This window comes from Mobula birostris, chromosome 4, assembly GCF_030028105.1.
Source record: "Mobula birostris isolate sMobBir1 chromosome 4, sMobBir1.hap1, whole genome shotgun sequence".
NCBI lineage: Eukaryota > Metazoa > Chordata > Chondrichthyes > Myliobatiformes > Myliobatidae > Mobula > Mobula birostris.
This window is the reverse complement of record NC_092373.1, coordinates 183703774-183731225: the sequence shown is the minus strand read 5'-3', so window position 1 is coordinate 183731225 and position 27452 is coordinate 183703774. Positions and strand designations below refer to the sequence as shown.

Here is a 27452-nt window from a genome sequence, read left to right as displayed (position 1 = left end):
AAGTAAGAAACTACTTTATTATCACCAGCATGTCGTGAAATTTGTTCACCTAGCAGCAGCACTTCAATGCAACACATGATAATGTGGAAAAATCTATCAATTACAAGTAAATACATATATATATATAATAGATTAAAAATAGTGCAAAACAGAAATACCATATATAAAAAAAAAGTGAGGTAGTGTCCATGGGTTGAATGTCCATTTAGGAATCGGACGGCAGAGGGGAAGAAGCTGTTCCTAAATCGCTGAATGTGTGCCTTCAGGCTTCTGTACCTCCTACCAGATGGTAAGAATATAAGAACATAAGAAATAGGAGCAGGAGTCGGCCATCTGGCCCGTCAAGCCTGCTCCACCATTCAATAAGATCATGGCTGATCTGGCCATGAACTCACCTCCACCTACCTGCCTTTTCCCCATAACCCTTAATTCCCCTACTATGCAAAAATCTATCCAACTTTCTCTTAAATATATTTACTGAGGTAGCCTCCACTACTTGAGAAAAGGGCATGCCCTGGGTGATAGGGGGCCTTAATAATGGACAATACCTTTCTGAGGCGCTGCTCCTTGAAGATGTCTCGGGTACAACAGAGGCTAGTACTCAAATGGAGCTGACTAATTTTACAACTTTCTGTAGCTTCTTTCAGTCCTACCACTGCGCCCCCCACCCCCGAACCAGACAGTGATGCAGCCTGTCAGAAAGCTCTCTATAGTACATCTAGAGAAGTTTTTGAGTGTTTTAGGTGACAAACCAAATCTCTTCAAACTTCTAATGAAGTATAGTCACTGTCTTGCCTTCTTTATAACTGCATGGATATGTTGGGACCAGGTTAGGTCCTCAGAGATCTTGACACCCAGGAACTTGAAGCTGCTCACTTTCTCCACTTCTAATCTCTCTCTGAGGATTGGTATGTGTTCCTTCGTCTTACCCTTCCTGAAGTCCACAATCAGCTCTTTCATCTTACTGACTTTGACTGGAAGGTTGTTGCTGCGACACCACTCCACTAGTTGATATATTTCGTTCCTGTACGCCCTCTCGTCTCCATATGAGATTCTACCAACAATGGGAATATCATCAGCAAATTTATAGATGGTATTTGAGCTATGCCTAGCCACACAGTCATGTGTAGACAGAGAGTAGAGCAGTGGGCTAAGCACACACCCCTGAGGTGCACCAGTGTTGAACGTTATTGAGGATATGTTATCATCAATCCGCACAGATTGTGGTTTCACAGTTAGGAAGTCAAGGATGCAATTGCAGAGGGAGGTACAGAGGTCCAGGTTCTGCAACTTCTCAATCTGGATTGTGGGAATGATGGTATTAAATGCTGAGCTATACTCGATGAACAGCATCCTGACATAGGTGTTTGTGTTGTCCAGGTGGATTAAAGCCATGTGAAGAGCCATTGAGATTGCATCTGCCATCAATCTATTGTGACGATAGGCAAATTGCAATGGGTCCAGGTCCTTGCTATTGCAGGAGTTCAGTCTAGTCATGACCAACTTCTCAAAGCATTTCATCACCGTATATGTGAGTGCTACCATGTAATAGTCATTAAGGCAGCTCACATTATTCTTCTTTGGCACTGGTATAATTGTTGCCTTTTTGAAGCAAATGGGAACTTCCACCCATAGCAGTGAGAGGTTGAAAATGTCCTTGAATACTCCGGCCAATTGGCTGGCACAGGTTTTCAGAGCCTTACCAGGTACTCCATCGGGACCTTCCGCCTTGCGAGAGTTCACTCTCTTTAGGCCTCTGAGACAGAGATCACAGGGTCACCAGGTGCAGCAGGGATCTTCGCAGCTGTAGTTATATTCTCCCTTTCAAAGCAGGCATAGAAGGCATTGAGTTCATCTGGTAGTGAAGCATCGCTGCCATTCATGCTATTGGGTTTCGCTTTGTAGGAGTAATTTCTTGCAAACTCTGCCAGAGTTGTTGTCCGGGTCTAGGTCAATGGTACTAGGCTGATTAATAGTTTGTTACAGACTAGATGGGCTGAAGGGCCTGTTTCTGTGCTGTAGTGTTCTCTGACTATGATTCTAATTCCCTGGAGCCACAAGTTAACAGCATTAATTGCTGCACAACTGTGCTTCCTCATCGCAATTCTGCAACACCTCCTCCATCCTTACAGGCAAGTATTTCAGTTTGGTATGAAAAAGATTCTCTTATCTCCCTTTTGCTTCTTTTTGTGACTACCGTGTACGGTATCTGGTTATATTTCTGTCAGTGGAAAAAGTTTCTCCTTATTCCGTCAAAAGAAGAATCTTCTCTGCTTTGTGGTAAACAGGTTTAGATTTGTTCAACCTTATCCCGTGTGCGCTTAGTTTTTAATCACCACAGGAAGAGCAGGGTTGATTACAGACAGATCTGCCAGTTAATACGGGAACAGGAAGGAAATGATGTTCACACAATGGGAAAAGTTACAGCAAATTTTGTTATAATGCGCGTTGTGGCTCCCTCTGCTGGTTTCTATAAGTATATCAGGCAAAAAAAAAACTTCCCGGAGATCGCAAAAAACTTGGGCTGTTTCATTTCAGAATCAGAATCAGGTTTATTATCACCGGCATGTGTCGTGAAATTTGTTAACTTAGCAGCAGCAGTTCCGTGCAATACATAAGCTAGAACAATAATAATAATAATAAATAAGTAAATCAATTACAGTATACGTATATTGAATAGATTAAAATGGTGCAAAAACAGAAATAGTATATATTAAAAAGTGAGGTAGTGTCCAAGGGTTCAATGTCCATTTAGGAATCGGATGGCGGAGGGGAAGAAGCTGTTCCTGAATCGCTGAGTGTGTGCCTTCAGGCTTCTGTATCTCCTACCTGATGGTAACAGTGAGAAAAGGGCATGCCCTGGGTGCTGGTGGTCCTTAATAATGGATGCTGCCTTTCTGAGACACCGCTCCCTGAGTAGAACAGAGGCTAGTACCCAAGATAGAGCTGACTAATTTTACAACCTTCTGTAGCTTTTTTTGGTCCTGTGCAGTAGCTCCCCCACCCCCACCATACCAGACAGTGATGCAGCCTGTCAGAATGCTCTCCAAGGTACATATATAGAAGTTTTTGAGTGTTACCAACCTCTCAAAGCATTTCATCACTGTAGATGTGACTGCTACCGGGCGATAGTCATTAGGGCAGCTCACATTATTCTTCATAGGAACGGGTATAATTGTTGCCTTTTTGAAGCAAGTGAGAACTTCCACCCGTAGCAGTGAAAAGTTGAAAATATTCTTGAATACTCCTGATAGTTGGTTTCGGGAGTTATCTGGATTTACAGTGGTTAATGTCCATAACCTCCAATGAGTATTTGAAATTTTATAAAAATGAAGATTTTTTAGTTAATGTGTTATAAAAACTACCACATTTAACTGCCGAGCCAAGACATTCCAAATTAAAACAATAAAAATAGGTACATTGCTTATTAACGCAAACAACAGGAATTCTGCAGATGCTGGAAATTCAAGCAACACACATAAAAGTTGCTGGTGAACGCAGCAGGCCAGTCAGCATCTCTAGGAAGAGGTGCAGTCGACGTTTCAGGCCAAGACCCTTCGTCTGACGAAGAGTCTCGGCCTGAAACGTCGACTGCACCTCTTCCTAGAGATGCTGCCTGGCCTGCTGCGTTCACCAGCAACTTTTATGTGTGTTACATTGCTTATTGTTGCGTCTACAATGAAAAGCTTTTCTTGCATACTGTTCAAACGGGCCAATTCATTATACAGGTTCCCCCCACCAAGGTAGAGCGTTCCTATGAAACGGTTCATAAGTCGGAATGTCATAAAGTGAAGAAGCAATTACCATTTATTTATATGGGAAAAATTTGTGAGTGTTCGCAGACCCAAAAAATAACCTAGCAAATCATGCCAAATAACATATAAAACCTAAAATAACAGTAACATATAATAAAAGCAGGAATGATATGATAAATACACAGCCTATATAAAGTAGAAATACTTTTCTACTATCATTGCCGCACTGTCCACCGTAGCGAAAATCTTACGCAAGCGCTCTCGGCAGAAACACTCTCTCCAGTAACCTTTAAGCTATGAAGCTGCCAAATCATACCAAATAACACATAAAAATACACAACCTATATAAAGTAGAAATAATGTATGTACAGTGTAGTATCACTTACCGGAATCGGAAAGACAGCGCCGAGCACACTGATGATAGTGTGTTAGGCTGAATCGTCGGAGGTTGGGTGGTGCAGTGGTCCCCAACCTCCAGGCCACGGACTGATACATTGCCGCAAAGCATGCAGTGGTGCAGTGGTAGCCAGGACGCACCCAGCACATCTTTAAGAAAAAAGCCGAAATAAACAAGCTAATTAATTAGGTGCCGCCCGGCACGTAAATGTCGACCCAGATCAGAGGCGATGCAATCGGCAATTTTTTTTCGTAACAGTGAAAACACTTTCTGTTAGCGAAAACAGGTAACTAGTGTAGGTCTTTCGTAACAGCGAGTTGTTGTAAAGCAAACGTTCGAAAAGCGGAGAACACCTGTAATGGAGCACTGAGCTCAAACAAAGGTAAAGCAATATAGTAACAGAATGCAGAATAAAGTGTAAGAGCTACAGAGAAAGTGCCGTGCAGGTGGACGATAAGGTGCAAAGTCATAAGGAGTAGATTATGAGGTCAAGAATCCATTTTAATGTACTAAAGGTCCATTCAATAGCTTTCTAACAGCAGGGCAGAAACTGTCTTTGAGCTTGGTAGTACATACATTCAGGTTTCTGTATCTTCTACCCAATGGGACGGGCAGAGAAGGGAGGATGTCTGGGGTGGGTGGGGTCTGTGATTATGTTGGCTCCTTTACTGAGGAAGCGAGAAGTGTAGATGTCCATGGGGGGGGGAGGCTGGTTTCCAGGATGTGCTGAGCTGTGTCTGCAGCTTTGCAGTTACTTGTGGTCATATGTAGAGTAGTTGCCATACCAAGCTGTGATGCATCTCTAAAAGTTGGTGTGGGTCAAAGGCGACCTTCCAAATTCCTTTCGTCCCTTGAGGAAGTAGTGCTCATTGGTGAGCTTCCTTGGCCATGGCATCCACATGGTTGGATCAGGACAGGCCATTGGTGAAGTTCACTCCTAGGAACTTGAAGCTTTCAATCACAAGACTGTTGGTGTAGACAGGAGCATGTGCACTAACACCTTCCTGAAGTCAATGACCAACTCTTTTGCTTTGCTCTGATTGGGGTAAAGATTGTTGTCATGACACCATGTTACTAAGCTTTCTAACTCCTTCCTGTACTCCAACTCATCATTATTTGAGATATGAACCGCTATGGAGTTAGAGCAGAATTTGCCAGGAGCAGATTAGGGGGCTGAGAATGCAACCCTCTGGGGGACCCATGTTGGGAATAATCATGGCAGAGTCATTGCTGCCTATCCTACTGACTGCAGTCTGTTGGTCAGGAAATCAAAGATACATTTGCAGATGGGGGTCCTTGACTTCTGGAGTCTAGAGATTGGTGATGAGTTTCACAAGATCACAAGACAAAGGAGCAGAAGTAGGCTATTCGGCCCATCGAGTCTGCTCCGCAGCTCCCCCATGAGCTAAACTATTCTCCCATCTAGTTCCAATTTCCGGCTTTTTCCCCATATCCCTTGATACCCTGACTAATTAGATACCTTTCAATCTCCTCCTTAAACACCCTCAATGATCAGGCCTCCGCAGCTGTATGTGGCAACGAATTCCACAAATCCACGACCCGCTGGCTAAAAAAATTTCTCCTCATCTCTGTTTTAACTGGGTACCCTCTAATTCTAAGACTATGGCCTCTTGTCCTGGACTCACCCACCAAGGGAAACAACCTTTCCACATCTACTCTGTCCAACCCTTTCAACATTCGAAATGTTTCTATGAGATCCCCTCTCATTCTTCTATACTCTAATGAATACAGTCCAAGAGCCGACAAACGCTCCTCATATGTTAGTCCCTGTATTCCAGGAATCATCCTCGTAAATCTTCTCTGAACTCTCTCCAACATCAGTACATCCTTTCTAAGATGCGGGCCCAACACTGCACACAGTATTCCAAATGAGGTCTCACTAATGCCCCATAGAGCCTCATCAACACCTCCTTACTCTTATACACTATTCCTCTTGAAATGAATGGCAACATAGCATTCGCTTTCCTTACTGCCGATCCAACTTGGCGGTTAACCTTTAGGGTATCCTGCACAAGGACCCCCAAGTCCCTTTGCTCTTCTGATTTTTGAATTTTCTCCCTATCTAAATAATAATCTGCCCGATTATTTCTTCTTCCGAAATGTACAACCGTACATTTGTCAACGTTGTATCTCATCTGCCATTTCTTTGCCCACTCTCCTAAACTGACTAAGTCTCTCTGCAACCTTTCCGTTTCTTCAACATTTCCTGCTCCTCCCACCTATCTTGGTGTCATCCGCAAACTTAGCCACAAAACCATTTAAACCATAATCCAAATAATCGATATACATTGTAAAAAGAAGCAGCCCCAACACCGACCCCTGCGGAACACCTCTAGTAGCCGGCAACCAATCAGAATAGGATCCCTTTATTCCCACCCTTTGCTTTCTGCCTATCAGCCAATGCTCCACTCATTTCAATATCTTTCCTATAATTCCATGGGCTCTCATCTTATTAAGCAGCCTCATATGCAGCACCTTATCGAAGGCCTTTTGAAAATCCAAATACACAACATCCACAGCCTCTCCCTTGTCAATCTTATTCGAGATTACCTCAAAAAATTCCAATAGGTTGGTGAGGCAGGATCTTCCCTTCATGAAACCATGCTTCGGCCTATCTTCTCATGCACCTCGAGGTATTTCATAACTTTGCCCTTGAGGATTGACTCCAATATCTTTCCAACCACCGATGTCAGACTAATAGGTCTGTAATTTTTTTTTTGCTGCCTCCTTCCTTTCTTAAATAGCGGAACTACATTTGCGACCTTCCAGTCCTCCGGAACCATGCCAGAGTCTATTGATTCCTGGAAAATCATTTCCAATGCTTCCACAATCTCCAAAGCCACCTCCTTCAGAACCCTTGGGTGCACCTCATCCGGACCGGGAGACTTGTCTATTCTTAGTCCACTTAGCTTCCCAAGCACTTTCTCTCTAGTAATCTTGACTGTACCTAATTCTATTCCCTGATACCTCTGGCTATCAGGTATATTGCTCATGTCTTCTACTGTGAAGACTGATGCAAAATATTCATTCAGTTCCTCCGCCATCTCTTTGTTATCCATTATAATTTCTCCAGCATCATTTTCAATCGGTCCCGTACCTAACCTTGTCACTCTTTTACTCTTCATATATTTAAAAAACTCTTAGTATCCTTTTTTATGTTAATCGCCAACTTCCTTTCATAATTCATCTTTTCTTTCCTAATGACTTTCTTAGCTTCTTTCTGTAAGTTTTTAAAGGTCTTCCAGTCCTCATTTTTCCCACTAATTATTGCTTCCCTGTACGCCGTTTCTTTTGCTTTTATTTTTGCCTTAAGCTCCCTCGTTAGCCACATTTGTGCCATTTTTCCATTCGTGATTTTCTTTTTTCTTGGAATATATTTTTCCTGCATTTTCCTTATTTCTTGTAGGAGTTTCATCCAATTCTGCTCTGCCGTCCCTCCATTTAGTTTACTTTTCCAATCGACTTGGGCCAGTTCCTCTCTCATACCACTGTAATTTCCCCTGTTCCACTGAAATATTGATACACCTGATACCAGCTTCTCCTTTTCAAATTTGAAACTGAACTCAATCATATTATGATCACTACTTCCAAGGGATTCCATTACCTCCAGCTCCCTAATCGCCTCAGGTTCGTTACACAGCACCCAATCCAAAACAGCCGGTCCCCTGGTGGGCTTCTGGACAAGCTGCTCCAAAAAGCCATCCCGTAGGCATTCTACAAACTCCCTCTCTTGAGATCCATTACCTTCCTGACTTTCCCAATCCACTTTCATATTAAAATCCCCCATAATTATCTGAATGGTGGCCGATTAGGAAAAGGGGAGGTGCAACGAGACCTGGGTGTCATTATACACCAGTCATTGAAAGTGGGCATGCAGGTACAGCAGGCGGTGAAAAAGGCGAATGGTATGCTGGCATTTATAGCGAGAGGATTCGAGTACAGGAGCAGGGAGGTACTACTGCAGTTGTACAAGACCTTGGTGAGACCACACCTGGAGTATTGTGTGCAGTTTTGGTCCCCTAATCTGAGGAAGGACATCCTTGCCATAGAGGGAGTACAAAGAAGGTTCACCAGATTGATTCCTGGGATGGCAGGACTTTCATATGAAGAAAGACTGGATGTACTGGGCTTGTACTCGTTGGAATTTAGAAGATTGAGGGGGGATCTGATTGAAAAGTATAAGATCCTAAAGGGATTGGACAGGCTAGATGCAGGAAGATTGTTCCCGATGTTGGGGAAGTCCAGAACGAGGGGCCACAGTTTGAGGATAGAGGGGAAGCCTTTTAGGACCGAGATTAGGAAGAACTTCTTCACACAGAGAGTGGTGAATCTGTGGAATTCTCTGCCACAGGAAACAGTTGAGGCCAGTTCATTGGCTATATTTAAGAGGGAGTTAGATATGGCCCTTGTGGCTACGGGGGTCAGGGGGTATGGAGGGAAGGCTGGGGCGGGGTTCTGAGTTGGATGATCAGCCATGATCATAATAAATGGCGGTGCAGGCTCGAAGGGCCGAATGGCCTACTCCTGCACCTATTTTCTATGTTTCTATGTTTCTATAATTATCTTGACATTTTCCTTCTGACACGCTTTTTCTATTTCCGGCTGCAACTTGTAGTCCACATCCCGGCTGCTGTTTGGAGGCCTGATTATAACTGCTATTAGTGTCTTTTTACCCTTGCCATTTCTTAATTCTACCCATAAGGATTCTACCTCTTCTGATCCTATGTCCCTTCTTTCTATTGATTTGATATTGTTACTTACCATCAGGGCCACGCCACCCCCTTTACCTACCTTCCTATCCTTCCTTTACACTGTGTATCCTTGGATATTCAGCTCCCAATCACATCCATCATTTAGCCATGACTCGGTGATGGCCACAATGTCATATCTTTAAACCTGCAGCTGTGCAGCAAGGTCATCCACTTTATTTCTAATGCTGCGTGCATTTAAGTACAGTACATTTAGATCAGTATCTGCTGCCGATTTTGCTATATTTCTATTATGCAGCAAATTATCCTGTATATTTACCGGCCTGTCTTTCTTGCCATTTTTGCTGCACAGTATTTTTGACTTATTTCTATTTTCCTCTTCCTCGACCCTAACACCTTGGTTTCCTTCCCCTTGCCAACTTAGTTTAAACCTTCCCTAACAGCTATATTAAACAATCCCGCCAGGATATTTGTACCTTTTGAGTTCAGGTGTAATCCATCTTTTTTGTATAAGTCATACCTTCCCCAAAATAGATCCCAATGATTCAAGAATTTGAAGCCCTGCCCCCTGCACCAGTTACTTCGCCACACATTCATCCGCTTAATTTTGGCTATTCTTACCATCATTAGCGTGCAGCTCAGGCAGCAATCCTGATATTATTACTCTGGAGGTCCGGCTTTTCAATTTTCTTCCTAGCTCCCAGTAATCTTTCTTCAGGACCTCTTCTCTTTTTCTGTCTATGTCATTGGTACCAACGTGGACCAAGACTTCCGGCTGCTCACCCTCTCTCCTCAGAATACTCTGGACTCGATCTGAGACATCCCGTACCTTGGCACCAGGGAGGCAACACACCATCCGGGTATCCTTGTCCGGCTCGCAGAATCTCTTGTCCGTCCCCCTTACAATGGAGTCCCCTATAACTATCGCATTTCTTCTTGCTCTCTTGATTTTGGCACTGGGCAGAGTGCCAGAGTCCCGTTCACTGTGGTCCTCCTCTGTCAGGTCTGCCTCTTCAACAGTATCCAAAACGATATATAAGTTTGCTTGGAATTATTGCATTAAAAGTGGAGCCTGTAGTCAATAAACAGCAGTCTAACATAGATGCCTTTGCTGTCCAGATGCTCCAGAGGGGAGTGTAGAGCAGGGAGGTGGCATCTACCACAGATACGTTTTGGCGGAGTGTGAATTGTAGTGGGTCGAGGTGATCAGGAAGGCTGGAGTTAACGTGTGCCATGACCAGTCACTCCAAGCACTTCATGATGGTGAATGTCAGAGTCACTGGACTGTTACTAACAAAGAAATTGCTGATTTGGATCCCCCCCCCCGCCACCCGCCCGCCCCCGGCTGGTACAGAATGCAGCCACTATTTGGCACTTTTGCAGAGAGAGCTTATTCAACTTTGAAAGAGCAATTAAGCTATATTAACACCGTGCCATTAATGGTAATATATAGATCTTTTTCAATTGCATTGTATGGAACAGAAATGGTGTGTGTGTGTGTGTATGTGTGTGTGTGTGTGTGCAGTTTATCTTTTTCCTATCATTTTGCATGCATGCTCTGGTTTTCTACCATATCCCAAAGACATGCAGATTGGCAGGTTTATTGATTAAATTGTTCTTAGTGTGTGGCTGACTGAGAGAATCATGAGACAAAGGAGCAGAATTAGGCCTCTCAGTCCATTCCGTCTGCTTTGCCATTCCACCATGGCTGATTCACTATCCCTCTCAACCCCATTCTTCTGTCTTCTCCCCATAACCTTTGACGCCCTTACCAATCAAAAACCATCATCTTCTGCTTTAAATATACCTAATATGTTAGTTGTGACGGGATCCTGAATTATCCCTTATGAACTGTGCTTTTAAAGAGAGAGAGAGAGAGAGCTGTACAGCACCAACATCTTGTTATTAAGAGAGGGAGAGAGGCAAAGACTGCTCACAGTTTGTTTGGAATTTCTGCAAGGACACTGCCAGTTTCAGAGTTCCTACAGAGAGACAAGGGGGGAGCTACTTGATGGACATCTGGTGTTCAGCATGCTGAGATAAATACAAGGTCAGCTGGTAGACAGAGAGACACTTGATTTTGGACACTGAATAAGCTTTGTTGTGCCCACAGAAAGGTGGGTTTTTAGAGGATCAATCAGGAGAATCGATCAGTGGTTCTCACAGTGTGGAAAAAGTGTGACCGGTGGGAAGTTATCAGTGTGTCCAACCCTCACCTCGGTTGATAACTCCACCACAGAAAACGGACCCCTTGTTGTGGTCACATTCGGTGATCTTCTAAAGGATCTTGGAGGACTACAAGAAGAATCGACGGCATCGGCTTACTCGAACATCCACAACACCCCTCTTTCTCTCTCTCCATCACTACTCAACTCAATACCACGAACTGAACTGAACTGATTCCCTTCACTCGTCGCTGTAAGACTGTATCCATTTACTCTTAGGCTTGAAGAAGGTTGTTTTTTATATTTCCACACTTACATATATATATATACATAAAATCATTACTAACCTGTTTGATTTATCTGAATTTATATTACTGTATTGCGTAGTTACTAATAAATAGCATTAGTTAACAGCAATACCACACTCCAAGGTGTTTTCCATCTCTGCTGGTTCTTTAACCCGTCACGGGGTTTGTGACAGTCTCTACAGCCATCTGTGACAATGAATTCCATAGATTCATCACCCTCTGGCTAAAGAAATTCCTCCTCATCTCTGTTCTAAAGGGATGTCCTTCCATTCTGAAACTGTGCCCTCTGATCCTAAACTCCCCTACTATTGGAAACATCCTCTTAAAGTCCACTCTATCTAGACCTTTCAATATTTGATAGGTTTCAATGAGAATTGAATAATTCTTCTAACTAGAATTCTGTTAGATTGTGAATAATGGAAGTTCTGCTGTAAACAAATTGATTTAGTCACCTGTCATGTGTTTTAGCATGTAATTTGTTTAGAAGTACTTCATGTTGTCAAAGCATGTTTTTTTTTAATGGGCAATTTCTTTCTTTCTGCTTTTGGGACAGATTTCACAATAAGGTACCTTACACCATGATTCGGCGCTTGCCTTCCCAGTAAAATCCTGCCGCTTCAGTCAACAGAAACAAAGTCAAAATTCATTCAGATGAAATTTAAAATGAGCCAAAGGTTGTATAAAGAAGTAAACATGAAGGAATAGTGATTTATGAAAAATCATGCATAATGGTTCGCTCATCTGTGCAGTGCCTGGGAGTTAATGCAATCCGTATCATTTGGAAGTTTATTTTGCATAAGTCACCAGTCCCTAATGTGTTTACTCATTTAGAATCCATTCAGCATCTCACAATTTACGACCTTCTCAATTAGATTAGTTCCCTGTACAACTCCCAAGATCCATTATTCATTATTTGCTAGTCTTCACTCTTTACATAATTCCTGTTTTTTATTATCATGTATTGCTGCTCAAATACTAACAATGATACTCTGTATGTTGTTAAAGGCACTAAATATGAGTTACTGTTTGGAGGAGAATTAGTGCACAGAAGAGGTTTCAAATGAATTGTATCACAAGCCAATAATGACACTGTTAATTTCTAGGCAGAAGGGCTCCACAACAAATGTCTGTTTTTAATGCCAGTTTGCTAGTACAATACTAATAATGGAAGTTTAAATGACATACAATTATTGGAAAATTGTATAATGACTCCAAAGTATGTTAATAAAATAATTTCGGATCTTGGCCCAAAATGCCAACTGTTTATTCCTCTCCATAGATGCTGCCTGACTGATCTGCTGAATTTTGTCTATGTTGCTCAGGATTTCCAGCATCTGCAGAATTTCACGTGTTTATGTTCTCAACAAATAACTCATTTTGTATCAGCTGGTGCTATAAAGTGTTGCGCTAACTGCTATGTTACCATCTCTCTGTCTAGACCCTTCATTATTATGTATATTTCTATAACCTTCCTTTCTCTAAAGACTTAGTCCCAGCCTCACCAAGCTATCCTTGTAAGTGTAGACCCTCATCCAGCAAGCTGTTTGTGTAAATAGGTGGCATGGTAGCATACTGGTTAGCACAATGCTTCACAGTATCAGTGACCTGGGTTCAACTCCCTCTGCTGCCTGTAAGGAGTTTGTACGTTCTCCCCGTGACCACGTGGGTTTCCTCTGGGTGCTCCAGTTTCCTCCCACAGTCCAGAGTCCTACCAGCCAGTAGGTTAATTGGTTGTTGTAAATTGTCCTGTGATTAGGCTAGGATTAAATTGAGGAATTGCTGAGTGGCATGGCTCAGAAGGGCTGGTAGGATCTATTCTGCGTTGTATCTTAATAAGTAAATAAATAAATATTTTCTGGACCGTCTGCCATGCTCTCTCTCCCTTTCTATATTGTGCTGACCAGAATCTAACACGATGCTCCATTTGAGGCCAAACCAGTGTGAGGAAGAATGTTGATGAACTGTCTTCTTGAATAAGTGCTGGTTTTCTATTGAAAGTACTCCCACAGTGCCGTTGGATACAGAGTTCCAGGATTTAGACTAAGTGAAAACGAAGAAAGGATGACAGATTTCCAAGTCAGGATGATGTGCAAATCAGATCAACCAACAAATGAATATGTTCCTATTTGCCTGCTACACTTGTCCTTCTTGTTGGAAATAGCTGTAAACTTTGGAGATGCAATCAGCAACACCGAAGTAAGTAATGGCAATAGTGCCCACTTCTGCCACCTTGAGCCACGTGCAGGGTATGAATGTTTAGCATGGTGGAAGGGGAACCAATCAAATAGGCTGCTTTATCATGCATGGAACGAGTGTTGTAGGAGCTGTAATCATCCACCAACTGACAAGCCATTGACTCCTGGCTGCCCAAGGAGATCGCAGCTTTATGTAAAATGCCTTGATTAAAATAGTGAGTCCTGCTCAGGACTGCAGAGGAAACGCACACGGTCTCAGCTCAAAACATCGACTGTACTCATTCCCATCGGTGCTGCCTGACCTGCTGAGTTCCTCCAGTATTTTGTGTGTGTAGCTTGGATTTCCAGCATCTGCAGGTTTTCTCTTGTTTGTGATCAGTTGCATGTGTTTGTGTTCAAAAAGCAGTGATGTTTGTCGCTCATAGTTGGTGGGAAGTAAGCAGTAAGACAAACCAGAACCATTTTGCTCACTGAGCATTCAGACTTGGAGATGCCAGAAACGGTGGGGAGTGAAGACGAAACAGTTTCACTACTTCAGCGAGTTACAAACTATGAAGAATTTGAAGGTATCAACAATTACCTTGAATATTAGCTTTGGTCCCCATCGAACGCTTAGCTCTCACCTGCGGCTCCAAGTAGCTGTTTTCATGTGACAGCGGCCGCTCTTCAGTACACCACTTCAACAGCTGGCCAAACCAGGTGAGGGTAGCCGTCGGGCCTCATACCCCAATGAGATAGGGGCATGCCTGTCCAATTGCGAGGTCAGCTCCAGCAGTCTGGGTGGATGAGATCTACAGTGAGATCCAACGGCCAGGAAGGCAGTTCAGCAGTGCTCCATGGAGACCGGAAGTCATGGTCATCCACTGCAACCAGGGAAGACCCCAGTTGTGACGTCTACTGGTGTCACTGGATCCGGGCTTCTGTGGTCGAGAGAGTGGAAATGCTGCAGTGTAACAGCTTTTCCACTTTAAAAACTCTCCCACACAGTTTCCTGCCACCGTCTGACAACCACCAGTAGTATTAGTAGTGTTCTGATTTGTTCTGCATTTCATTTAAATACATAATTTGTTACTCAGTTAAATGGTAGTTTGTCTTTTTTTATACCTTTTTGACTAATTCCATGAAACTTCAACTAAGTAAGGCAGTCACTTAATTGGGCCAAAATGCTCTTACTGTTTAGAACAGAGATGAGGAGGAATTTCTTTGGCCAGAGGGTGGAAAATCTGTGCAATTCCATGCCGTAGATAGCTGTGGAGGCCACGCTATTGGAGGAGGAGAAGATGGCGACACGACAGAGCGCGCGCAGCCTCTCCGGTGAATGATATCTGTAATCTGTCAAGTAGGGGACCGTACACAATTCTGATTTGATGGCGACAGACGTGAGAGTACGGAGGAACATCTGGAGAAACTTCTGAAATGCCCGCTTCGCTGCCGTTGCTACTGTGTGGTAACCGGAATCTCTGGAGCAGAAGGCCCCGAATCCTTGGCTTTGCTTGTTTTGGTGGCCGGGGAGAGGTCGAAGGCACTCGGCAGAGGATGGCGCTCGGGAGGCTGTATCGAAGGGGCTGGTCAGAGGCTCGAAGTTTTCAGATGGACGGACTGGGTGTCGGCTGTGGTCGGCTGCTTCCAAGGCATCAGCAAGTTGACGGTGCCTGGAGGTTTATGGCAGGGAGTTTCTCCCTTTTGCCGCCTGCTATTGGGGACTCAGGAGTCGATCGGGCCTTGAGACTTTTTTTTACCGTGCCCATGGTCTGTTCTTTATCAAATTATGGTATTGCTTTGCACTGCTGTAACTATATGTTATAATTATGTGGTTCTGTCAGTGTTAGTCTTTGGTTTGTCCTGTTTTCTGTGATATCACTCTGGAGGAACATTGTATCATTTCTTAATGCATGTATGCATTTCTAAATGACAATAAAAAAGGACTGAGTGTTCTCATAATCTAATCTAATCTGTTATGGGGAGAAGGCGGGAGAATGGGATTGAGAGAGATAATAAATCAGCCATGATGGAATGGCTGAGCAGACTCGATGCACAAAATGAACTGGTTCTGATGGTCTAGTAATCTAGTCACACCATTGGAATATATGGATTTGTGTGAAGTTAATGAAGATCACCAGCACCATTACCTGAAGGGTAATTCAGCAGAAATAGTTATTTGTTTACTTTGGTACAAGTAAAATGTTAATGGCGTTATGAGGAACATGGTAAATTGTATAGATGACAAATTGTGAGGTGATCCACTTTGGATGGTAGGGGGTTGTTCTTTGTGATTGGCTGCTTGTGGCATCCCTCAGGGATCAGGGTTCAAGACCCTTGCTATTAGCGTACATACATGGCACATAGAGGATAGAAGAATGGAAGGTTATGTAGGAGGGAAGGATTAGATTGATTTTAGCAAAGGTTAGAAGGTCTGTGGTGTGCTGTAATACTTTATGTTCTATGGACGTGAGTGACTTGGTTGAGGAGGTGGGAGACACGATCAGTAAGCTCGCCGGTGACATGAAGATTGGTGGATTTGTAGACAGTCTCATGCTGAATAGCGATACTAATGCTTTGGTGAAATGGACTTAAAAATAGAAATGGTTTAAGTTAAATGTGAGCTGATGTATTTTGGGAACAACAAGGAGGCTGGATCATACACAATGAAGGACAGGTTCTTAGAGAGTATTAAAGAACAGAGGGACAAGTCCATAAACCATTGAAGGTGCTGACACTGGTAGATGTGATTAGGAAGGCCGACGGGATACTGGCCTTCCTTAGTCAGTACGTTGAATAGAGAAGTTGGGGGGGGGGATAATGTTCCAAGTTATTAAACCCTTGTCACATCTCAGCTGAAGATTGGTGGATTTGTAGACAGTCTCATGCTGAATAGCAATACTAATGCTTTGGTGAAATGAACTTAAAAGTACTGCCAGCTGTTCTGGTCATCAAGGTAGAGAAAGGATGTAATGGCACTGGAGTCCATAGAGAGGAGATTCAACAGAGCCTTGCCTGGCATCCGTTAGTCTTGCAAGACCATGGATCTGCGCCTGGAAAGTCTTCACTCTCCAGGGCGCAGGCCTGGGCAAGGTTGTATGGAAGACCAGCAGTTGCCCATGCTGCGTCTCCCCTCTCCACGACACCAGTGTTGTCCAAGGGAAGGGCATTAGGACCCATACAGCTTGGCACCAGTGTCGTCACAGAGCAATGTGTGATTAAGTGCCTTGCTCAAAGACACAACACGTTGCCTCGGCTGGGGCTCGAACTCACGACCTTCAGATCGCTAGTCGAATGCCCTAACCACTTGGCCACGTGCCCACACATGCCTGGGACAGAGCATTACAATTATGAGGAGGAACTGAAGTAGCTAGCTCTGTTCTTGCTGGTGCAGAGGAGTTTAAAAAAGGTCATAATTATGGGACATTAAACTTTGAGTATAAATGGGTTAAGCTCCAGGGAATCTTTCCCCATTTTAGAGGTGTTGGGCATGTGGCCAAGTAGTTAAGGCGTTCGTCTAGTTATCTCAAGGTCGCTAGTTCGAGCCTCAGCTGTGGCAACGTGTTTGTGTCCTTGAGCAAGGCACTTAATCACACATTGCTCTAGTCTGTGCGAGGAGTGGCACCCCACACAGACTTCCAATCTGCACCTTGTAAGGCATGAAAATGCCCGACGCAGGCCTCTCATGTTCTGAGTCGACGTATCCAGGGATGGATGTAACTAGAGGGCGTAGGTTTAGGGTCAGAAAAAGTTCGGAGGGAATATGAGAGGGGCCTTCTTCACCTGGACAGTGCTAAGAACCTGTAATGAAGTGGTAGAAGATGGGTTACAAACAACTTTTAAGAAGTGCTCGGAAGACTACTTGAATCACTTAGGCATAGAGGCCTGTGGACCAAGTGCTGAGAGATGGGGTTAATACAGAAGGGTGCCCACTTGGCCCACATGGATGAGATAGGCTGAATGGCGTATTTCCGTGCAGTGCTATTCCACAATTGTAGGATTCTCTATCTGTCTGAAAGCCAGGTGCTTCCACTGCTTTATTAGCAGAGTGTCAACTGAAAAAAAAAAGATATTTACTTATCTTGGCAAAAGAGGAATTTTGGACCAGTGAGCTTTACTCTCCTCAGAGAAAGCTTTACATGATGGGTGTTTCGAGATTATGCTGTTGATCAGATCTATATTGTCTTGGCTTTAAATCATTAATATTTCATGAGAACGTTAAGAATACATTTTATTGACCTAAAATGTGTGAAAGGTTTTGTTTTGCATAAATCTTGCACGATAACAATTGTTTTGTAGTATCATTTCACTGAGTTGAATATATAAATACAACCTCTGCATTTTAACAAAATCACTGCATTTTTCTTTAAAAAAACAAGGATTTGATCAAATGGCTTAGAAAGTAAATTTTTTACATTACTTTCTATAGTGTGACAACAGTGAAAATCTATGGTTCACGTGTGTAGATTTCAAATAATTGTTGTTTTGTCAAAATATCTGCATTAAGTAATGCAAAATGCAGTTCCACAATGACATTTCCAAATACAAAAGCATTAAAGTGAGAAAGTTATGACAAACTGTGCAAAATAAATATTTTGTTTTAATACATGACTGGAGTCCATATGCAATTTTAAAATAAAATCACCAGGCGGTTATAAAACCAACGGGTGGTTGTTATATAATCTGCAATGTGTTAGATAACTGAATCTTAAAATAATAGGCAGTGCTGATGAGAATATGTTAAGGATACTATGAACGTTCTACAACCTTTTAAACAAAAGAGAAATTGTATCTCAAAAACATAGCAAGATTTTCAGTAGCAGATCAATGCCTACATTTCCACAATTTGGAGAATTATAACAGGAGAGGAAAAAAAGCTGGTAAATCTGTTCATGGAATGAGAGAGGAGTAACAAAGAAAGCAATAGGTACATAATGGCAGTGTTACGTACATATAAGCAATTCCATGATAACCTCTTCTTAGTAAGCAGAGAAAGCAGTCAATTGGGAAGCAAGGAGCGACGGGGTGTCTCAGAGTTTCGCTGTTAAAGAATCAAGACTATCAGGAAATTAAATGATAAAAGAAGAAACTGCATCACTTAAATAATAACGTTCCTGGCCTGTCCAATGCCAGCACTGCCCATTGGTCAGGGAAGGCCTATATTGTGCCACCAGAAGCCTTGGGCTTAAACCAGAGCACCCCACCCAACCTCGCCCTCCCCTGTGTGGGCAAGACAATGAGAGAAAGGAAAGCAAGCAGAGGTGGGAGCATTGGTCCTTTGCATCTGTCCATCCGCCCATCTTCAGCAGGCTCATGATGTTATACTGCTCACACTAATGAGCACATTTATCATTTAGGCACAAAATCTTGTCATTTTACTGTTTGCCTTCCCAAATGCTTATTGAACCACTCCATTAAGTTTCAGTGAGTTATGCACATGGATATCCTCTTAACACCGACACTTTTCAATCATGAGACCTAATGAAGGGTCCCGCCCTGAAACGTCGACTGTCTATTCCTCTCTATAAATGCTGCCTGACCTGCTGAGTTCCTCCAACATTTTGTGTGCTTTACTTTTCAATTATTCACCATTTTAAAATGCTCTGTCATTCTGTTTCAAAGTGGATCATCTCACAATTTGTCATCTATACAATTTACCATGTTCCTCACAACACTATTCTTATTTTACCTGTACTAAAGTAAACAAATAACTATTTCTGCTGAATTTATCACATGCCTTTCATGTATGCTTTTACTTAGTCATTTTTAGCATATGGGCATTGCTGAAAAGGTCACTGGTTTGTACCCGTGCCAAATTGCCCTTCAGGTAATGGTGCTGGTGACCTGCACCACCTTCACAAAGATCCATACATTTCAATGGTGTGACTAGTCCATTTTGTCCATTGAGTCTGCTCTGCCATTCCATCATGGCTGACCTCTCAATCCCATTCTCCTGCCTTCTCCCCATAATCTTTGACACCCTTACTAATCAAGAACCTATCAACCTCCGCTTTCTGGAGGCCAACCCAATGGTTTGACCTCCACAGCTGTGGCATGGAATTCCACCAATTTGCCACCCTCTGGCTAAAGAAATTCTTCCTCATCTCTGTTCCAAATGGACATCCTTTTATTCTGATGCTGTGCCCTCTGGTCCTAGACTCCCCTGCTGTAGGAAATGCTTGGAAACTCTCAATGAACCACAATTATCACTCAACTTACTTAACAAAAGAATATTGCAGCCAGCAATCCTTAATTTTATATTTAATTTTCTATGTATCTTAGTGAGGACCAGCCATCCAATTTACATATTCACAATAAGCAGTGCTACTCCCTAGGTCATTCTGAGAGCTAGTTCTGGACCTGTGTATGTGAATTAATGATACTCATTGATGGTTGGTTTTGCATTTTGAGAGGAGATCTATTATGAAGGGATAAACTGGGAAATTTATAGAGCAGTATGGTTTTGATATCCTGACAAAATAACTTATAGGGCCTTAACCTGAAAGAACATGTACCATCAAAGGTGGCTCAGTAGCATAGCAGGCAGCATAATGCTATTATATTGCCAGCAATGTAATAGTTCAAATCCCACAGCTGTCTGTAAGGAGTTTGCACATCCTCCCCTTGACCGCATGGGTTTCCTCCGGGTGCTCCAGTTTCCTCCCACATTCCAAAGACGTACAGGTTGGTAAGTTAATTGGATACATTGATATAACTGGGAGGTACAGTATAGGTTTATTGAGCTGGAGGGTCCTGTTACTGTGCTGTATCTCTAAATGAAAAACAAAACCTGGAGGATAGAGTTAGAGAGACTGGAGCTCTTTTGCCCGCATAGACATAATTTCGCGAATCACATTTAATGGTTATGGATTGTATACAATGAAGTGTAAATAATTGAAAGGATAAAGGGCAAGGTATGAAATAATAATTTACAAGTGGTGTTATTTCAGCTAGCCACTCAAAATCCCCATCGTGGGAGGTGGAAATGGTTAAGGCCGGCCAACAGGGCTCTAGTGCAGCCGTATCCGCCAATCCCCTGCACAGTGGATTACAGGAACAATGATGAACTCCAACCATACCATCGACTTTGGACAATGGAAACAGGAGGTCATCAATGGGAGTTAAGGGTCCAAGAAGTTATTTCAGCAAAAAAAGGTATAAGTAACCCATAGCTAATTAAAAAACAATCTTACCTTATTGTTTTAGAGCGGCAATCTGAATTTCATTGGTCTGAAACGCAATCTGGTCTGGCAGAACCATACTTAACTCCCTGGCTCTCCCTGCTCAGTTAATAGTAACTTTATAAATGTATAAATCTAGGAAATCCAGTGCTATCTAAAACTGGTTTAGTATCTCCTGCTGTTAAACCATGTGGTTGTGGTGGGGGTGGGGGTGATGTTGAGTTCACTTTCATACGTCTGTGTGTGTGTGTGTGTGTGTGTGTGTGTGTGTGTGTGTGTGTGTGTGTGTGTGTGTGTGTGTGTGTGTGTGTGTGTGTGTGTGTGTGTACACGGTACTCATACATGTAGGTGGAGGAGAGGACTGGAGTATGGGGGTGAAGGGAGAGGGAAGGGTTGTCAAACACAAAACCAGGTCTGAACCATTCTGCTAGGGTTTTGTTCGAGCACTGAGTGCTGTTAGAAAACATAAACTGCATAATCAGTCTATTGCAAAATTTCAATCTCAATTGATTAATCTAGATTCAATGTGGTGATGTCGCTCTCTCTTTGTCATCCTTCCTAGTTCAGTACTATCACTTAGCAGTTACACAAAATGAACAGTCAAACAACCCCCATAATCTAATTAAAATCACTTTATAGTTGCTCTGCCTTGGTAAGGAATTCATTCATCCGGTGTTTTTTAGTTTTAGAAAGGAGTTCTCATGTTAAACCCCAGGGGTCACAGAGCCTCCTGGCATGAAACTTAAGGAATGTGCTAAATAACAACAGGCTTCAGGAGAATGTCAGTTGTCAAAATGAGAATTCACATGGTGGGTGGAATTTAATGTGATACATTTTGATGGAAGCATGAGGAGAGCATTGTGAACATTTTAAAGGGCATTCAAAAAAAAAGGAAGCAACAACCTGCTGGAAGAACTCAGGGCCAAGCACCAAAAGGAATTGGCAACATTGATGTAAAATCTGTACCTGAAAATTCAAAGTTCTTCCAGCAGATTGTTTGTCGCTGAACTTCTTTTGCATCTCCAAAGCAGAATCGACATTCACACAAGTCACTAGAGGTGACAGGACAGATTGAGAGTCTGTTTCAAAAAAAACCAAGCATGATATTTGGTATTATTAACAGTAGCATTGTGCACAGACTTATGAGAGCAGGACAGAGCTTTTATAAAACTCCACTGAACCTTAGCTGAGTACTGGACAGGATCATGCTCAAACCAGCACACGGCTGGGTTTACCATCTCTGCCCAGGCAACATCCGGAGTCTTGGAGGCTTCACTACTATAGCTGACCTGCAAGGCAGAGCAATCCCTGGCCAGTGACTAGGCCTCAGAGGTCCTACCCCAGACCACCCCTGACAGCTGATGGGAGTGATAGGAGTAACTCCACCAAAGGCAATAGCCCAAACACAGACATTCTGCATCATACTGTCCTATTAGCTAATCTTTTTTTCTTTAAAAAGATCTTACACAATGGCTCAAATGCATTATCTTCTGCATGATACTGTCCTTCTAAAGTTATCCCTCCAACCTATGTTATAATTACAAATGACCAAAAACCCGGTGTACGCCTTTCCACACAGACAGTACATCAACATCCATCCCTACCCCTACAGTAAAGTGGTCACGTTGTTAATATTCAATTGCCTTTGACTGGTTAATTTGCTTTTTTTTTTAAACCCTACCAAACGTCAAACTATATCTCCACATCTTGAAAATGCGTCGTTTTTCTCTGTTTCAAGCGTTTGCAGAACGGATCGAACACCTCTTTTACGTTCCTGTGCCCGAAAACCAGCACGTACGAGCTGGCGGAGTAGTAGAGAGAAGAGAGGAAACTGGAGGTGTATTTCAGAGTCTGACCCCGAGCTTGTTCGGGGGTTATCCTCGCTATCAACATGATCCAGACGATATCGTTGGAGATCCAGCAGGCCACATAGATGCAGAGCAAGGAAACAAGAATGCGGGTCGCCTGGAGCGGGGTCTTGCTGGCGGAATTCATGCCCTGACCCGCCGCCGCCACTCGCCTTTGATGCTTGCAGAGAAGTTGGATGATCAGAGCGTTCAGAGCTATCACCCAAAGGATGGCGATGAGGTCCAGGCTGACCGAGATGTAGGTCACGATGTCAGAGGCGGGGCTGGTGGACAAGCCGTTGCAGCTGGAACTGGGTATGTACTTTACCGGGCTGGACTCGTTCTCCTGCGACAGGTGAATGATCTTGTCCAGCGTGTAGGGGATGTAGAAGATGAAGCTGGTGAGCCACAAGGCGCTGATGGTCACGTTGACGTATCCGCTCTGATGGCTGCTGATGTAGCTGGCCAGAGCGCAGCGGGGTCTGTTAATCTTGATCAAGTGGAGGAAGCTGAGGTTGGAGACTGTCCAGATGCTGATGGACCTGAGCGAGGAGCTCAGATAGACCAGGATGATACAGCTCGTCTCCTCGAATAGCTCGACGCCGTAGAACATCAGCACTCGCGGGACGCCCTGGTAGAAGCAGAGCAGCAAGTTGACGAAGGTCTTGTTCACAATCACTCTGTCCAGCGGCGGGAAACGCCTGTGTTTCACTGCGTTGCTGATGAACGCGAAAAGCACGATGATATTCCCCGTAGTGCCCAATAAAATGGTAGTCACGAACACCACCATAAATGGAATGTCTTCTCTTTCTAACATCTTTGTCTGCCCCCCTCCCCCCTTAAGGACGAGACACACAAAAAAAACTTCCCCTTTCCAGTCCGTGTTTCCAGGTGATTTATATTCTGCGGCTAAATGACGGAGCAACAATCACTCGACCACATCGCCATAGAAACAGTAAACCAGGTGTGTGTGTGTCTGTCTGTCTTTGTTTTGATTTTATAGGAACGGGATCCGGCAGAGGTTGAGTGTCTGATGAGGTTAGCTGGAGATATGAAGTTCGCTCCAAAGCAACAATGCTTGGAGCGGCGGCGACACCTAAGGAAGAGTCCTTGCCCGAATCTGGATGTTCGCAGCAGGTACAGTCTAACCACCCGGAGTCCATCCGGCCTCCTGTTTCCAATCCAGCATCCGCGGGATTTTCCCGCTGCTCCAAGTGAAGTTCACACTTGTTCAGGACTTTACCAACGATAGGGTTTCAGATGTATAAAGTATTTGTATAAGCCGTTTTAATATATCACTGTCCTTGGTTTCGGAGCTTTCTTGTTGGTTTTATGGTTTATCCGCTGATGTCGACTTGTTTGTGCACAGCTCAATCCCAGCAACAATGAGACTATCTCCGAATAATGTCACAGGGATCGGGAAAATCATTGACCTATTGCTCACTGGAAACAAGAAATGGCTAATTACGTCCCCCCCACCCCCCTTAACTTCCTCGATGTACTTCTGTATGGCATGGTCTGACAAGATGACGTGCAAACAAAGGCTTTTCACTGTATTTTGGTAGTGTGACAATAATAAACCAATACCAATGTGTGCAGGCGTGGGGCCATCTTTTGTAAAAGTTATTCAATTATCCTCCAGTACTGCACCGTTTCATCATAGATAATCTCGGATTTCCGAAGGCATTCTTCCTATATCTCATGGTATTTTCGAAAGAGGGAGGCACTTACAGTCATCTTCCAGGTGAACCTATCTTGTTACCATCTATAAATTTTCATATTTTGAACTGGGTGCCTATCTACCTACAATCCCATTTCAGAATGAATTGAAATGCAATCTTCACGCAGAATATTTCAATGTGAAAAGAAAATAGCCTGCAGTGACTGATGAGTACCAGCAGGTGGTGGTACTTTGATCAGCATGAATATTGACGTCACACCGAAGCAATAACAAGAGTTACTGCAAAAATTAACTGAATTTGTAAGCTCACATGTTCTGCTCACCAGTTTACGGCTGGGTAGCTTTTCTTTCAACTAATATTGCTTTCGTTATTAGCCTAGGTTTAAGTAAGTAAAGAATGTGTTAATTTTTAAAAAGCTTATCAAGAAAGATGATTTTGCCCTAGCCTAAACTACCTAATGACTGGCGTTATCATATTAATGCTAACAATGCCTGTAATATTTCATGTGTTCCCACACCAGTCTGCTAATCCTTCCAGTAATCCCTCCATTCACTGGAGTGCATGGCCAACTAACGTCTCACAATCTGTATTTGTCTGACCACTGGTCGGACAGGTCCTTAATTATCGCAGGACATTACATATTAACTCATGAGTATCATGATGCTGCTTTGTTGGACAGGTCTCTATTGAACACACCCGGTGGATTTACGTTCTTCTTGTGTCTGGTAATTGGCAGTGACGTTGAACGTCCCCCCCCCCCCAACCAGGGCTAAAGTTGTTTTGAAGTTCCCTTTCTTTTGCCACATCCTCACTAACCTCCCAATTTTCCAACTTCACATCCTGCCCCACTTCATCAAGGAGCAGAATTCCACGCATTCCTTCCTCAGCTCTCTCCCACTACTCAAATGGGGATCACTGAATCAAGGAGCAGAATTCCACGCATTCCTTCCTCAGCTCTCTCCCACTACTCAAATGGGGATCACTGATTTCCATGTATCAGCTTGCTGACCGTCATACTGATGCTGGGATAGGGGTCATCCATGAAGAGCTGTGGCCATTGCTTATTGTCAGTCACTCAGTATGACATGATTTACTGGATAGGGTTATTTGTATTTGATTTTTATTATCTTAAAATTTGATTTGATCTTTTCACATTATGGCAGGCAGGATGGGATGGCGGAGCAGACTAAGGGACCAAATGGCCTAATTCTTCTCAAATATCATATGAAATTTTTTCTCTGAGATCATAACAAGTAGCAACATGTGTAGGCAATTCAGTTCTTCACTACCTAGCCACCATTCAATAGGATCACAGTTGAGTGAATAGTCCTCAAGTCTACTTTCTTGCCCTTTCCCCACAACCTTTGATTTTCTTACTAATAGAAGTCTATCTAATTCAGTCTTCAGAAAAAAAACAACAAGGACTATGCACCATTTGCTCTCTTTGGTAAGGCGTTCCAAACACTTGCAACTTTCTGAAAGAAGAAATTCTTCCTCATCTTAGTTTTAAATGGCACCCCTTCTGAGACCATGCCCTCTGGCGCTGGATTCCCCTTGAGGAGAAACAACTTCCTAGCATTTACCCCATTTTGTCCTTAATATGTTTCGGTAAGATAGCGTACATATCTCTACCTCTACAAGCCAGCAGCGGATAAATGAAACCATGAAGCTGAGTGGTTGGGGAAGTGGAAATGAAGTGAGAATTTGGAAGGTGATAGGTGGGAAAGGTAAAGGGCTGAAGAAGATGGAATCTGATAGGTGATAAAAGCAGACCATGGGAGAAAGGAAAGAAAGAGGGGCATCAGAGAGAGGTGATGGACAGGCAAGAAGGGATAAGAAAATGGAATGGGGAATGAAAACAAAGAGGATGGGAAGGGGGGTGTTAAAAGTACTGTAAGTTGCAGAAATCAATGTTCTTAATTGGTCAGATATGGATACAGGGAGAAGGCAGGAGATTGGGGCTGAGAGGAAAATTGGATCAATCATGATGAAAAGGCAGGGCCAAATGGCCTAATTCTGCTCCTATATTTTATGGTCTACCACTTTGGTCAGATGTCCAATTTTATGCATCTAGGCAGATGATGCTAACTACCTATACCGAATGTTAAGAAACATGGATTGAGGTGAATATCCACATATTTAATAATGTCCTTCCCTGAAGGACACATGTTCTGGTTGCAATAATTAGGAATAGAAAATCTGGTTGATTTTTTTTCAATCTATCTGTAGGTTGATGTGGTATGTTCTCATCAGACATTTGCACATATTAGGTAGGAGGAAGGAATGGGGTGCAATGAGCAATGGGATAGCTGGATAATATTCCTCCTCTTAATTATAGCTGATATCAGCTATGATGTAGTTAATTTGAGATGTTTGGTATGATAAGTTCAAAAGCAAAACCAATAGTTAAAGTTAGCTAAAAAGGAAAATTATCAAAAGAAGGACTCAGCTACATTAGACTACCAAAACAATAAAATTCTACTTATATTTCATCTGGATAGCCTCCAACCTGATGGCATGAACATCAATTTCTTGAACTTCTGGTAATTGCCTCCCCCCCACTCCTTCACCATTCCTGTTTCCCTCTCTCACCTTATCTCCTTTACCTGTTTGTCACCTCCTTCTGGTGCTCCTCCCTCTTCCCTTTTTTCCATGGTTATCTGTCCTCTACTATCAGATTCCCACTTCTCCAGCCCATTATCTTTCACCAATAGACTTTCCAACTCTTTACTTCTGCTGTTTTCACCCTCCACCTTGCACTTCTTCCTCCCCTCCCCCCATCTTCTTACTCTGATTTCTCATCGTTTATTCCAGTCCTGATGAAGGATCTCAGCCCAAAACATCAACTATTTACACTTTTTCACAAATGGTGCTGGCCCTGATGAATCCCTCCAGCATTCTGTGTGTGTTGCTAGTTGACAGTGAAGAAGGTTATCAAAAATTAAGGGGTATCTAAGTCAACTGAATAAATGGGCAAGGAATAGCAAATGGAGTTTATTTTAGATGGGTGTAGTGCAAGTTCAAGTACGTCATTCAACCATACACATGCACAGTATAGATAGAGGTAAATGGAAGTGTTCCCCCAGAGACAAGTTGCAAAGCACAATACTGTCACACACAGCACAATAGTTACGATAGCACATAGTCACACAATAATACAGTACTGTGCAACTGCCTTAGGCACACATACATAGCTAGACTTTTGCACACAAC

The 27452-nt window shown here is 43.0% G+C and overlaps 1 protein-coding gene across 1 annotated transcript; it reads right to left on the bottom strand.

Moving 5' to 3' along the window:
* Positions 1–22402: 22402 nt before the first annotated feature.
* LOC140196089 (uncharacterized) lies at positions 22403–23374 on the bottom strand. The gene has a single exon (XM_072254795.1). The coding sequence runs from the start codon at positions 23372–23374 to the stop codon at positions 22403–22405; it is 972 nt and encodes a 323-aa protein (XP_072110896.1).
* Positions 23375–27452: the final 4078 nt, after the last annotated feature.

Excerpts from the sequence above, each read along its gene's own strand:
- LOC140196089 (XM_072254795.1), bottom strand. The coding sequence starts at position 23,374 with ATGTTAGAAAGAGAAGACATTCCATTTATGGTGGTGTTCGTGACTACC.